This window comes from Perca flavescens, chromosome 7, assembly GCF_004354835.1.
Source record: "Perca flavescens isolate YP-PL-M2 chromosome 7, PFLA_1.0, whole genome shotgun sequence".
Classification (NCBI taxonomy): Eukaryota; Metazoa; Chordata; class Actinopteri; order Perciformes; family Percidae; genus Perca; species Perca flavescens.
Genome location: NC_041337.1, coordinates 32,587,156 through 32,602,450, shown reverse-complemented (window position 1 = coordinate 32,602,450; position 15,295 = coordinate 32,587,156). Strand labels below are relative to the sequence as shown.

Here is a 15,295-nt window from a genome sequence, read left to right as displayed (position 1 = left end):
TTAGTAATGGTTTTGAATACACCTGTGCTTTTCCCATAGACAGTATATAAGATATATATGGCTTTTCCTACTATGACATATCTGCTTTGGAAAAAATGTCTAGGCTATTGGTTTCTGAAAAGAATTGTTAGCTGGAGACCTACCTTTTTGTTGCTGTGAGTAGAGCACTTTTCAAGCCGTAAGCCCAAAGTGCTTTCAAAAGGTGAGGGAATTCAAAACATAAGGGTCCGTGTACGTTTTGATAGTTTGTTTTTTTGTTTGAACCACAAAACAAAATAAGGAGAAACCAGCTGTTTTTCGTTTGTCGTTTCAAACCAAAAACAAAGAAACGGTAAAAAAAAAAAAAGAGCCGTTCTCCGTTTTTGGTTTCTGAATCCAAAAACGAAAAACGACTAAACCAAATTCAAATAACGGTCCGATTTTGTTTTTTTGAAATTCCTTTTTTTATTTCTCCGTTTGAATTTATACATTAAAAGAAAGACAGGCTGGCCACGTGACCCGAAAGTAATAGTAAATAATGACTAAAAAAATAAAATCCAAGCTTTTAGAACTGTCATAATATGCAGCACTAATACCAGAGTAACGTTAGAATAAAAAAAATCAATCAATAAATAGGCTTATATAACCTGGACCGAAAGAAATATGTTAGCAACAGTAGTTTATTACAGTGATTTAATATCGTGCCTTCCAGTACACATCACCGGTCACGTTTAATGAGCGCATGCATTGTTTGGTTCAATACAGTTGGTTTAGTTAACCTAGAACTTATTGTGTGTGCAGAGTTGTTACTGTTAGCACTATATTATATAATTAAATTAATATTTAATGTGGTTTCCGTAATGGACCAAACTGTTCCCCCTTTCTACCAGCAGGGTAGGAAGGTAAATATGGTGCAAAAGGTGAGAGCTTGTAGAATACAATGTGAGAACTTGCAGAACAAAAAATCTGAACTAGTATGTTAAATTTGCACTTATATATCACACACGTGATCTGAATTTGAAGTCGCAGAAAAAATATTCACAAATGTGTAGATTGATATTTGCATGAACACAATGACAGCTGCAAACTTGTAATGCAACATTTACTCGTGTACTTTATTTCTTTTTACTCAGGTTCATTTTCCATCACAACCACAACTCATAGATTAAAACCAATCACTGCAACTTCACATATGTGCTCTCTCGCATCACAAAGTGGCAAATCTGCGCCTCGACTTTTGCAACACTTCTTGCGATACATTTGGGGGAAAGCAGGGTTTCTATCGCCAGATGAGGGACAACTCTGTCCGGCTTAAGAGCTAGCATGGAAGCTTAGTGGAATAGCAAGCTAGCGTTAGCCAACTAACCAACCAGCCTGCTTCTAAATAAATACCTTTTTATTATCTTAACACTTTTTAACAGTCAAACTGAAACACTGGCGGTGAGCTCCAGGTCCTGCAGCCGCAGACGGACCGTCATGAGTGGGGATCGGCCGGCGGAGCAACGTTACTATTATCGCCAGAAAGCTTCGCTGCCGACCTCGACCTGCAGTCGGAGCTCCAGCGGGACACGGAGAGCCCCGCACCGGTAACACAATTAAACGTAATTTACAAAGCGATCATATTGCACTGAAAGCTAAATATTTTGCCACTAGCAACCTACACCTGTCCTCTGTCAAATACAGTTGCATTTTCAGTTTTGAACAAAACCGTTCAGGAATTATTACAGCAGAAGTGGGGCGTGCGTAATGTTTCATTCGTCCCTCCTGGTCGGGACGATTGAAATAGCATAGGGGGACCAATGAAACATACAATTTAGCCATATAAACTTCCCACAACTTCAATATTTTACTACATATTATGAATGGTACTCCCAAAAGGTGTTATTTAGATAGATTGTTGCTGGGCTATAGTCTTCGTGAATATCTTAACAACTCTGCCGTCACCTTGTAGGCTATGACGCGCGTTTTTTGAAATATCACGCACTGTGGATAATTCTGCCATTTTTATAGCTAGAACAGTATACGTTTTCCCATTTATATCATGTTTCTATTGTGGAAAATGTCGTTTCACTAGGTTTTTACGTTGGTTAGGTCACTGCACATCCAAATAAAGTGCCCTTGACAGCCCATCAGTCTAGGATAACGGCCTAGGATAACGGGAAAACTCACCGACGTATAGCCCAGCAACAATCTATCTAAATAACACCGTTTGGGAGGACCATTCATGATATGTAGTAAAATATTGAAGTTGTGGGAAGTTTATATGGCTTAACTGTATGTTTCATTCGTCCCCCTATGCTATTTCAATCGTCCCGACCAGGAGGGACGAATGAAACATTGCGCACGCCCCACTTCTGCTGTAATAATTCCTGAACGGTTTTGTTCAAAGCTGAAAATGCAACTGTATTTGACAGAGGAGAGTATGTTGCTAGTGATAAAATATTAGCTTTCAGTATGATATGATCGCTTTGTAAATTACGTTTAATTAAAAAGTATTTAAACTGTCCCGGCTCTCCCCTATAGTGCTAACAGTAACTCTGCACACACAATAAGTTCTTAGGTTATTACTGCATTCGCTCATTAAACGTGACTGGTGATGTGTACGTGGATAGGCACGATATTAAGTCACTGTAATAAACTACTGTTGCTAACATATTTCTTTCGGTCCAGGTTATATAAGCCTATTTATTGATTGATTTTTTTCTTCTAACGTGGTATAACGTTAGTGCTGCATATTATGACCGTTCTAAAAACTTGGATTTTATTTTTATAGGCTTTATTTAATATTACTTCCGGGTCACGTGGCCAACCTGTCTTTCTTTTAATATAGATATTCAAACGGAGAAATAAAAAAAAAAAGGGAATTTCAAAAAACCAAAATCGGACCGTTATTTGAATTTGGTTTAGTCGTTTTTCGTTTTTGGATTCAGAAACCAAAAACGGAGAACGGCTCTTTTTTTTACCGTTTCTTTGTTTTTGGTTTGAAACGACAAACGAAAAACAGCTGGTTTCTCCTTATTTTGTTTTGTGGTTCAAACGAACGTACACGGACCCATAAGCAATAATAGGGACAGTTGAGGTAACGTTAGGCATTTCTATGGTTAGGCTTAAATAATGAAGAAAGGCTAGGTCTAACGCCTGCACACTGTTAATGTTGACAACATAATATTCTTATCGGGTTACAAACCGTAGAGAACAAAACTCTGACCAGATAGATACAATAGTCTATTTGGTAAATATTAACCTTACAGAATAGGACAGGTCTCTTTAACACCTAACCTGTACTCTTGTCTAGCTGACCTCTGAACTTACTGAAGGGGGCAAGTGGAATAAAAAACCAAAACGCTTTCCTAAAGAGAAATAAAGTCACAATCATCTATCACATTAACTGGAGTAATCCAGACGTCCACCAGGCTAATTAGTTTTTTAAGCCAAAACCACTAAAATGTTATGTCATACTGTTCCTAAGGTATAAGCTGTTTGTTTTTTTATGAGTGGTCAAGGACAGAAAGTGCAGTTTAGTAATCTGTCTCCCTGCCAGTGTGCCAAATTCATTGTGTTCAATGGAATTTTTTTTTTTTTTACCCAGACCCCCCAGACATAAATAAAAAAAAATAATAATTCAAAGCTGTAATTGCAATACCATGAAACCATGATATTTTGCTGAAGGTTATCATACCGTCAGAATCGTATACCGGCCCATGCCTACTGAGGACCCCCTAGAGCAGCGGTTCCCAAACGTTTTAGGCAATGCACTGCACCCCCTTCTACATACTGACCGGGTTGATGCACCCCCAATCTTTTATTGATCTTTTCTTTTTATGGCCAAATTAGAGGGGGGGAGGGGGGCTTTTGACTTACAAGAGCATGCTTTATGTTCAGGTGGCAACGTAGATAAGATGATGAGCAGCATATGTCCTCTTGATTTGCCTGTGCTCTCCGGTCCCGGTCCTTCCGGCCCAACGCATCTCTCTGTTTCTCTCGCCTCCAATTCCTCAGTCTCTCTCTTTCTCGCTCCTCTTTCATGACTTATAACTTTAGATGTCCCACCTGACAGATTGTAGCTAGTTGTGCATATTTGTGTAAATAAACAATTTCAGCTAGTAGGCCTACATAGGTAACGTTAAAGCTAGTAATGTTATGCTACACTGTACGTTATGTAAAGACAGGCAGACTGGCAGGAACTGAAGTGCATTTTGGGTACATTTATTAAAATGTAAGTTTTTAATTTTAAAATTTATAAAGTTAAAGTTTTCAATTTTAGGTTTTTATTTCATGAAAAATCCCACTAAAAAGTATTGGTATAGTTGTATCACCATTACATTTTTCCTCTCACGCACCCCCGGCACCTCAAGCACCCCAAGGGGTGCACGCACCACACTTTGGGAATCGCTGCCCTAGAGCAGAGATCTTCAACACGGGGTCCTCAGAGTTAGTGCAAGGGGGCCGCCAAATTTTGTAAAAAATATATATTTTTAAAAGTTTCTTGTTTCAAAAATTCAAAAAAGGCTGAAAATATACATTAATATGAATGCAACATGTTAATAGCAAAGATAAATTGGCCTCTTTGTGAAAACCAATGGTAGCCATACAGTTAAGCTTAAGGAGTGGCTGTGCCTCCCGGATGTATGTTTAACATTAAAACATGATGCATAAATAATATCCATTTCTTTTCATTCATTCTGCCCAGTTTAGGCCCAATATGCAACTCATTTGTATACAATATATGCGGTAGGTGGTCCCTACTCGGTCTCTTTTTCAGCTAAGGGGTCCCTGACCTAAAAGACGTTGAAGACCCCTGCCCTAGAGGTCCCGGCCAGACACCCTGTTGAAGATCTTTGAGTTAAATTAAGTTGAAAGAAAAATAGGGAAATTAAGAAGTCTGAAATAGTAACCCAGTGCAGTACTGCCTGGAGCTCTTTAACAGCTGTTCTACAAAGATATGCAAACAACAAACCGGCACACAAATCAAAATACTTCCCCTGCATTTCGGCCCTGATGCTGAGTAATACTTCTCTTTTTTTTTTTTTTTTTTTTTTCAGATACTGCATCTAGAGCCTCTGTCCACACGAGGGCAGACATGGGCAGGCTTTTTCCTCTACAATGTCAAAATGAAACCCGTTGAACCACCTCCTATTTACTGTAAATGTTTGAAAAGTGAGTTCAACAACAGACAGCACACAGAACAGAAGGCGTCAATGTGTAGCCAGTGAAATGAAATCAACTGAATTGTCATTTGTCGATGCACCTTTGTTTATTACACTCAAGGAACCCAGTGAGAACATGTTTAAAGTGCCTTTGCCCTATTCAAATGCAGGCAAATGGAGGATTTGGAGACACGGCAGAGTTTTGTTTTACATCCCAACATGTATTTGAATTGCAGGTGCTCTCCTGTGTCTGTTTGTTTAGGGAAATCACTGTAGTTCCCCAGCTGTCTTCACCTCGACCGGCGTCCCAACGAACTTCAACTGACAAATTCCAGGTGAGAGTTTATATCTGGGTTACTTGCTGCAGGCCTATTACTGTGTTTGTTTACAGGCTGGGAACAAATGTATGTTGTGGATCTCATGCTGTTATGAGTCGAGAATAGCTCCATTCACACATTTTCTGGGATTTTCCATTTATAACTTGACTTGACTTTTTTTTTTTTTTTTTTTTTTTGGAGAGATTTTGAACTGGGTCTTGTGACTTTTTGCCACTGCGTTGCTTTTGGTGTGGCCAGCTCATTGTGGCAAACAGTGGTGTGAAAGTAGTAGGCTTAGAGGAGATACACTAATAGAGTCACAAGGCAGGACAATGAGGAACTGTGTTTGGGGCTGCTGGAGTCGCCGGGGGCACAACATTTTGCTACATTTACTTTGAACTTTTTTTCCTGCCAGACCACTATGGCTACTTATTTCATTTCTTTTAAATGGGAGACATCTCTTCTCGGACAATAAACTCAGCTGTTTAATGTATTTGGAATTTATAACTTTGAACCCTAAAACGTTCATTTAAATGCTGTGTCTGTTCCAGCAGAATACATTAAGGATAATGTGCTTTCTCGTGGCACATGCTCAGTGGAGTTTAAGCCCCCAGGAATATTTTGCTTTGTGTGACCCCCTTGTATTGCTCTCCTTCCCACCCCTGAAAGGAAAGCATTGTGACTTTTTTCTTTTCCTGAATGCTTAGGTCTCAACAGAACCACTCCGACAGCATTCTTTAAGAAAAGAGGAACCTTTTTTTTTTTTTTTTTTTTATCTCTGTTGTCCTGTCATCATGGCGGGCGTTCAGCTCGGCAGTTATGTTCAAGTTTAGAGAACGTTTGGAGAGTGATAGCTGAACGTATTTGAAAAAGAGTTCAGAACATTTTTGAGAATTCTGATTTGAACTCTGAAGTGGGAGTTTATTCAAAGCTTTTGTCAGAAGAGGTAAGTGTTTTTTCATGTCACTTATGCAAACTTTTTTTTTTTTGCAAACACTTTAAGTCCCTCTTTAGGATTTACAGCGCTTTGCCTAGGTCAAGGTATAAACGTTGGGGTGATCAGGCTTTTGCAGTTGCTGCCCCGAGACTCTGGAACAAATTACCCCCTGATATTCGCACTATCACAGATGTAGCTCTTTTTAGGTCCAAACTCAAAATGTATCTGTTCTGTCTGGCCTTTAATACATAGCAGTTTCTGTGTAACCTTTTCTGATTTTACTGTTTTCTATGTTCATTCTTTCTATTGTATGACATGTGTTTCTGATGTTAAGCACTTTAGATACCTGCTGGTTTTGAAAAAGTGCAATATAAATACATTTTGATTGATTGATTGATGATTAATAGGAAAAGAAAACCATTCTTTCTTCACCAACCTGATGGGGTTAGTGTATTGACACAACTAGTAAAATGTCATTTAATTTTTTCAAGAAAATTGGGTTACACTTTACTTGAAGGTATCTACATAAGAGTGACATGACACTGTCATGAGCGTGTCATAAACATTATAAACAAGTCATAAACGTTTATGACATAACGCTTCTGTCATTAAGTGTCATTTGTTTTTTGTCATGACAAGTTATGGTTAGAGTTAGAGTTAGGGTTAGGTTTGGGTTAAAACGGAACAAGGGGCACTGGCACAAGGGGACCACTGGTAATTATAAACCACTTAAACACCTTCTTAAAAAGCCGGGTTCGGTTATATAAAAGCTGTTTAAAAGAAGACCAGATATTAAATGCAGGTTAAAAGAACCACTGAACAGGACGGACAGCGGAAGATTAAAACTTTAAATAAAAGGTCACCTCCCCAACTGCCCCGGTCTCTCTCCTAGAGACATTACAAAATAAATAATTAAAATAAAAAAAAATTCTATCCCAATATTAAAAACATATTATTTAACCTCAAAAAGGGTCTAAAATACTGTCTGAATTACTTGCCCTTGAGGTTAAAAAATATACACACACAAATACCATTAACAATTAGTAATAAGTGCTGTGTTTAAAAGTGCTTTAAAAGGTAAAAAGTGCCACACAATAAATAACCATAAATAATTTAAAATACATCATAGAATAAAACCACACTGTTAGTAAAATGCATAAACCAATGGCATGTGTATTATGTTAGGGTTAGGGTTCATGGGTCATGACAGTGTCATGTGTTCATGTGTCATGTCACAAGTATGTACTGTAGATACCTTCAAGTAAAGTGTTACCGAAAATTGCTACACTGTACGGACGATAAAATAAACACAGGTTTTTTTTTCTCTGGTTTCCTCTTCAGGCACATGGTGATGTATAGCCGGATTCTTCATCTCAAGCTCAATGGGTCATCGCTAGCTTTGCTCCCACGCTCCAACCGTCACCAGGCTGTGAGGGATGGTGAATTCTCTGAAAAAGGTAAGACACATCTCTGTGTGTGTTGTCGTGTGTTTGCTCTTCCCTCCTCTTCCCTTTTGACCTTCATACATCGCCGTGTTACTGTAGAACCACAATGGACAGATTAGTTTACATCAATGATTCCGACATGTTTCCTCTAGCACTTGTATTTATATTTCCCCACTAAATAGTTCTGCAGCGTAATGAGCTGTCTGGTAACAGAATGCTGCCTGTAAATGTACTTCCAGAAAAACACCAATTCTGGAGAGTGCAGCAGTGATAATGTTCTAGAGCCCGACCGATAATGGATTTTTAAGGCCGATATTGATACAAATATTTGGTTATTTAAAAATCCGATATTCCGATATATTGGCCAGATATCCAGAAATGCGTAACAAAACATAAACAGATTAGTTATTTGTAGTTATTTATGAGTCCTCACTATCATAACGCAGTTTAAAAATAAACTTGTTTGTTTTATTGTCACAACAGAACAGAGGAACATCAAAATATATTAAAGTTTTGATGAATAAAATGTATAAAAATACAAACTTAAGATATGAAACTTAAAGTCCTTTGAACAAAAACACAATAACAACAACAAAAATCAAAGAGTGTTGGCAACAGGGAAGTTGTAGAGCGCCATCTGGTGGACAAACTATGCAACGCCAACACTCATAACATGGTTGAAGGGTGTTTCGTCCGTTTTTATTTTATTTTTTAAATATTCATTTATCGTCATTATAAACGCTGATACCGATAGTTTGGAAAATGCCTAATATCGGCCCGCCGATAAATTGGTCGGGCTCTAATGTAGTCTCAGAGCATACTGGACAAAAACAGGACACCGTGGCAGTGTTAAAAGCCAGAGTTAACTCATGGTGGGTCAGGCTCATCCTGTAAAGTGATTCAATCATTAGGAGTGCCAAAAGCATGTTTTATGATCCACAAAAAAAACAATGGCACATAAGAGAGTTTTTTGGAAATGTTCCAATCTTGATGCCAAATGACCTCTTTCATAGCCATTGGCAGGACGGTATTTACAGTAGTTCGGTTGACTTTTTCCCTATCTGCATTCTGCGAAAGACCCGCCCTACTCTGCCCCTGATTGGCTATTACTCTGATTGGCTATTACCCGTTGCCTTCTTCACAGAATATGGCGCGAAGAAAAAAAATAACACAGCCTGAGTGGGCTCGGTAGATGATGGCAGGCTTAATGCTGATATGGCACACTGATTAACAAGAAAATGTTTAAATGGCACTTCATATTAAAAATTATGCCGACCCCTGTACTAGAAGCTTGCCGACATACTTGAAAGCTAGTTGGTGAGCTAACTGCTAACACAGTAGCCGCTGGGAACATTCTAGTGCTAGTCAGTCACATAAACTTATATAGATTTTCTCCACACAAATATGACCCAATTCCCACATGTCACATCATCTGTGCACACTGATTTGACAATCTTTACATAAATGCATGCAATATTTTCAGACATTTATATGCACAGGTAGTATTACAAAAGCAAATGTTATTCGATTAATGTGCCTGAAGTTGGGAATTACTGTATATATGTAGAATACTAACATTTAATCAGGTTGTGTTTGTTGGTGGATAGGAAGACACATTTGTGAATACTAAAATGTATTCCCATATAGACATTTTTAAATTCTGTTTTTGTTTGTGGATCATGAAAAACGCGATTGTCACAACTACGGACACAAATGTCTCTCCATACCGTACGGCTGCACCGCCTCAGCCCAGGTGTTGCAGCAGGCTCACACATGGCTGATTTTACACCCCAGTGCCTGCCCATGGCACATTAATCCTCAGATAGCCCTTTTTAACGCAGTGTATAACCCTGTGAAGGGGAAGGCTGACCCATCCTCTCCTTCAACACCAGGTGCTACTCCGTGTCCTCAGTGCCAATGTGATGGAAAAAACAAAAGCCTGGGCTGGTCTTCAAGAGGGCTCTTTGATGTCGCCTTTGTAGAAGTTAAAAGTAAGAAAAAAGTGTCACACACTCTTGGTCCCATATGCATTTCTCTATTTTATTTTGATGACGTTTTGGCCCTCAGGCCTTCTTCAAAATCAACAGTTATGTGATCGGATTGTTGATTTTGAAGAAGACCTGAGGGCCGAAATGTCATCAAAGTATATAAAAAAAAAAGAGGAAGCATTTCTCTAGACTCTATATGGAACCAGAGTGTGCAACACCTTTTTCATACTTTCAAGTCTACTTACGTTAGTGTGAGTAACATTTCTATATTATAGCCTTTGTAGAAGCTATCACATATCAAGTCATTCATTTATTCTATATCCATCAATGGTATAAATATATATTTTTTAAATTATATCTATATTTTATTTTGATTTTTCGAATACATTATACATTTATAATATATTGTACAACACTATGATGTGTTTAATTGATGAAGTCTGTGCAAGGCCATTATATAGAGGAGAGAGGTTGTTGGCAGTGGCAGGAGAAATCATAGCATGGCTGTGAAGAAACGTAGCAGAGGTGTGTGTATGAAAGGAAATATCAGCAGTTTATGTGTATTTATTTTATCCATGCAGTATATTTGCATGAATCTACATATATTTTGTGTATTTGTGCTCTACTGAGAGAGAAAGAAGAAGAAGAAAAAAAAGAAGAGAGGATATTGTAGTGTTTTGTGGTGTGCACTTATCGTAAAACAACCCTTGGACAAAGTGTGGCAGTGTTTACTGCTGCTGTGCTTTTAGCAAATATCCATCTTTACCTCAGTGTCGTTATCACCCTACTTATTATGGATTTCCAAACAACACCCACGCACACACACCCCCACACACACACATAGGAAACCGCCCCCTATAGTCATTCCAATTGACACACTCGGTTTAGCTTTGCAAGAGATTGGGTGTTTGTATGTGCATCTGTGAGTGTGTGTGTGCATGTGCCTCTGTGTGTGTTAGCGTGTGTGACTGTGTGTGTGTGCCCAGTGGAGTTATGAGCGTGAATGGAGTGAATGGTATTTGACCATGTGCATTGTGTTTTATGAGATGAGCAGGCTTTAATGACTCTGTCACCAGTAAATGGGCTCTGATTTGTAGCACAGCTGTCGATCCTGACTCTGATCAACTCGGGCCTTCTGGAGACCCCCCTCCACACACACACACACACACACACACACACACACACACAAAATATTGAATATATACCCCACACCTTAACATCCGTATTAAACCATATATAATGCTCACAGTGCAGTTTGTATAGATTGGGATTCTGGCACAAGCAGTCTCATTAACATGTGTTGTCGATAAAGAAAGTAATTGCAATCTGAAGTCTAATCAGAGAGAAATTGCAGCTGTTCAGATGCAGGCAGCAGTCAGACATTAGATCTCATATCCAATCAATGCACCTATTCCTCCGAGATACCGCTGATCTATAATGTGGAATTGGTAGTGTGGCGGTGATCCCATTTCTGTGGATACAGTGCAGATGGAGTTATGTTATTCATTAACACACTGTGCCGATGTAGCAGGGAGGCTCTTGTTGGGGCAGCAGGGTGGTGTTGTTAGTTCCTCGTCAACCAAAGAACCAATGTTACAAGTTTCCCAGCATACACCCTGCAGTGCTGAGATATCCTCCAAAGGGTCTGTTCTGTAGCTGAGCTGTTTAGGGGGAGGGGGGGGGACAATTTGACTACAGGGATCAATAAGGTATGACAACAGACCTTTGCAATCTCTGTTATTTCATCTCTGGGTAAAGATTTAGTTTCACATGTAAGACAGGGCATGTTTACGTATTACTATACTTATTTCCTAGTTTAGCTGAAAAAGTATATTGAGCTGACAGTGGTGATATGTGTCATAACATGAGGAAATTCTAAGCTCCATTCTTTTTTTTCAAAGATCTTTTTTTGGGCATTTTAGGCCTTTAACTCCACAGAACAGATAAAGACATGAAAGGGGAGAGAGAAAGAGGAATGACATGCAGCAATTGGCTGCAGTCGAACCCGTGGCCGCTGCGTCGAGGAGTAAGCCTCTGCATATGTGCGCCCGCTCTACCAACTGAGCTAACCCGGCCACAAGCTACATTCTTTAACCTGGACTGCCAAGGATTTCTCCTACAGGGAGGGTAGTCCAGCCTTGGAGAATAGAAGAAGTTTACATGCGACCATGATGCATGGGCAGTTTGTTTTCTGGTTGTCTCGCATGAGTTTTTTTCTTTGGTGATGGAGCTATTTTTCTGTCTGGTGAGATCGAGCTAGCCAAATTTAAATAGATTTCAAACACACTTTTGAACTGTTTTAGCTTTCTAATTTGTACTTTGTACTACTACACAATACAGTAACACAAGCTATTTAAATTAGCTGTAAACATGGTTAAGGGTAATTTGCTCTTACCAGTGAATCGCCGTGAGTACTTTGTCCACATCAATCCCACCAATCGATCCCAAAGTGTCCCAGTTAGATCGTAAAAGCCGTAAACATATTGCTTGTAAATCTTTACAATTATTCCCCCGAAAGAACCAAGCAGGCCTGCCTTTTTTGCACGATCCGGATTTTCTTCAAAACTTGCCATTTTCAGCGTGTAGCTTGCTAGCTCGCAGTTTGTTGTTTCCAGAAGCGAACAGTTTGTGATTGGGAGAACGGCAACATGCAGGGAGCGGAAGGTGAGGGCCATCGTGGTATGCCAGGGAATTATCCGGGAAATGTACTTTAGTTGATTCAGAGTAGATAATACTCAACTTCATGTGTAAGTCAGTGAATAGCCACTTTATTAAAACAATGCTGAGAACTTTATGACTTCATAGGGGCATCTTCAAACCTATTTTACATCAGCTAAATTATGATTATTTGTAAATGTTTGGCAGAATATTCAGTTTGGTTATGTAGTTTGGTCCATGCTCAAGGCTGTGATTGAGTGTTGTTGCAACTTCTCTCCAGCAGATGTCATTGTTGCAAAGTATTTACAGAGTCTTACAGGTTTGGAGTCCACAGTTTGCTTTAAAGCAGTAGGCCCTGTCCTCCTTACTTGACTGCATCAACTTAGAGACATTCAAACGCTGGCATCGATCTAGCCATCTGTCTTGTTTCCTCTGCAGACTCAGAGCTTACTGACAGTGTAACAGGTGTGCCCTTTCCATTTCAGGGATATGTCAGTGCAATCTGTATGACGACGTGTATGAAGAGTGTGTGCGTATGTGTGAACTCATGGCTGGCATGTACTTTATCAACTTTGAAAAGATTTCCCATGTTATGCTCCCTCTCAGTATCATGTCCTCTGTGTCTTTTACTCTCTTGTGTACTTCTCTCTGTTCATTTAGCGGTGAGCTGCAGCAGCAATTCCACTCATATATGCTGCACCTTGTTGACTTTAGCCTCATTAGAAGGCCAAATGAATATGACGAGTTGTGACATTAGGCTACAGCTGGAACAAATGTGCCAGCCACTCACGCTCCAGCCTGGCCAATTTCTCTCTCTCTCTCTCTCTCTCTCTGTCTCTCTGTTTCTCACACACATACACTAATGTGTGCTTCACTTATTTTTCAGGGAAGGGCTTGGTGGGGTTGATGGGTTTGCAACAATATTGGAAATGTAGATGGGCCTGTGTTTTGAATTGGATTGCACGCTTTGATGCAGAGACAGATTGTAAACTGTGATTTTATTAAATCCTTCATTAGGATTCATCAGTGAGATTGGATCAGAAAAAGGTCACCGTGCAGATGCGCCCCCCACCCCTCTCTTTGCTCCATCCCCCCTTATATATACCCTCCTCCCCTTTCTCTCTTGTTTACCCCCCCCCCTTTCTCCATTCACTCAGCAAAGCAAAGGGGACTTGCTCACCCACCATCTCTCCATCATGCTCTCTCTCTTCCCTCACTAGCCCTTGCCCGAAACAAATTTGCGATGAAAATGGGAAAAAATTATCATCATGGGCCTGCTAGAGAAACACAAGGTGAAAGTGACATTATCCCCCCACCCTGGACCGCCCTCCTCCTCCTCACAGCCATCTAGGCTGGCGCCAGTGGGGACGCCTGTGCCACAAATCATTTGTATACTCTCATTTCTGCAAGCGGCCCGCGATGTTGCTTACTGCTTAGCGAGCAGATGACTTTCCGAAAGAGGAGTGAATTGGGAGGGAGGGGTGAGGAGATGGGGAGATGAGGAAAGAGGAGCAGAAGGGGGAAGAGGAGGGGTAGGGGGGCAATTTGCCAGCGTGCAAGTACGTCTGTGGGAGTTGGATCTGAAATTGAGAGGGAAATAGTGTGCGCCATATGTCAAGTTCTGCAAAGGAGGTTTTCATTGGGCACCTATATTGTGTGTGTGTACTGTATGTGTGTTCTGTTTCAGAATGAAGCATCTGGGTTGTTTATTGAATCACCTTCGCCATTGTCTGCATTCCCTGCTATTATCACTGAAAGACCTGCAGCCCCCGCTTAACAGCAAGGAAATGGAAAATGTGGCGCACATATTGTCTGTAGCTAGTGTTTGGTCATCTTTGTCTCTCTCACATGTACGCACACACAGACACACACACACACGCGCACACCCACACACAGACACACACACACACACACACACACACACACACACACACACACACACACACACACACACACCCTTCCCCCACCCATGCCCAGTGTGAGACATCATGATTCTTCTGGTACACTGAATACATTCTCCATGCGGTCTGAGCATTTGTCCGTGCATGCAAACATGTGACATCACCAGGAAAAGAGTATTATTTCACTTACAACACACACACACACGCACACACACACACACACACACACACACACACACACACACACACACACACACACACACACACACACACACACACACACACATACACACACTTAAATCTCCAGGTTCATAAAACAGCCATAAACACATCTACAGTATAAGTGCATGCATGGATATGTTCACCTTCATGTGCACACAAAAACGCACACACCCAGATTCTCACATGAACACATAAATATGCGCATACATACAAAAATCACCTTCCTGCATACAAACATAAACTCCCCCCCCACACACACACACACACACACACACACACACACACACACACACACACAGTCAGGTTCATGTAGAGTAAATATAGACCGGAGACACTGTGGCACAGTGACCTGCAGAAGAACCCACACACTTTGCCTGCTCGTTCCACAGGGCCCTGTGCTTTCAGGAAAGCCATGCAGTATTCATGGCTCAGTCGCAGGGATCCACGAGGCAGGATGGTAGAAGCAGCAGACACGGTGAAAGTGCGCTGCAAGCAGCTCAGCGGGGAAGTGTTAACGCTACGCAATATGCATCGTAGATCCGCTGTGTATTTTTGTATTTGCTGCGTGATCTGCGAAGTGGAACTGCTTCCTTTCCCAAAGTATATATCATTTGGATATTTGAGAATTCAGATTCTTTTTTTCTCCTTTTTTTGTATGGATGTGTTTTTATACGCAAACACACGTGCGCACGTGTGTTTGT

General features: G+C 40.4%; 1 protein-coding gene across 7 annotated transcripts in view; it reads left to right on the top strand.

The window, feature by feature from the left end:
* Nucleotides 1-15,295, top strand: part of myt1b (myelin transcription factor 1b) — a 129,287-nt gene that overhangs the window by 481 nt on the left and 113,511 nt on the right. For 5 of the 7 annotated variants that reach the window (XM_028582828.1, XM_028582833.1, XM_028582832.1 and 2 more), the window contains exons 2-4: nt 5,022-5,136; nt 5,389-5,461; nt 7,722-7,837. In XM_028582828.1, coding sequence (XP_028438629.1) covers nt 7,726-7,837 — 112 coding nt within the window. In that variant the 5' untranslated portion in view covers nt 5,022-5,136; nt 5,389-5,461; nt 7,722-7,725. Of the gene's footprint in view, nt 1-92; nt 156-5,021; nt 5,137-5,388; nt 5,462-6,246; nt 6,390-7,721; nt 7,838-15,295 lie in introns of those variants that run through there. The other 2 variants (XM_028582830.1, XM_028582831.1) reach the window with 2 other exon arrangements.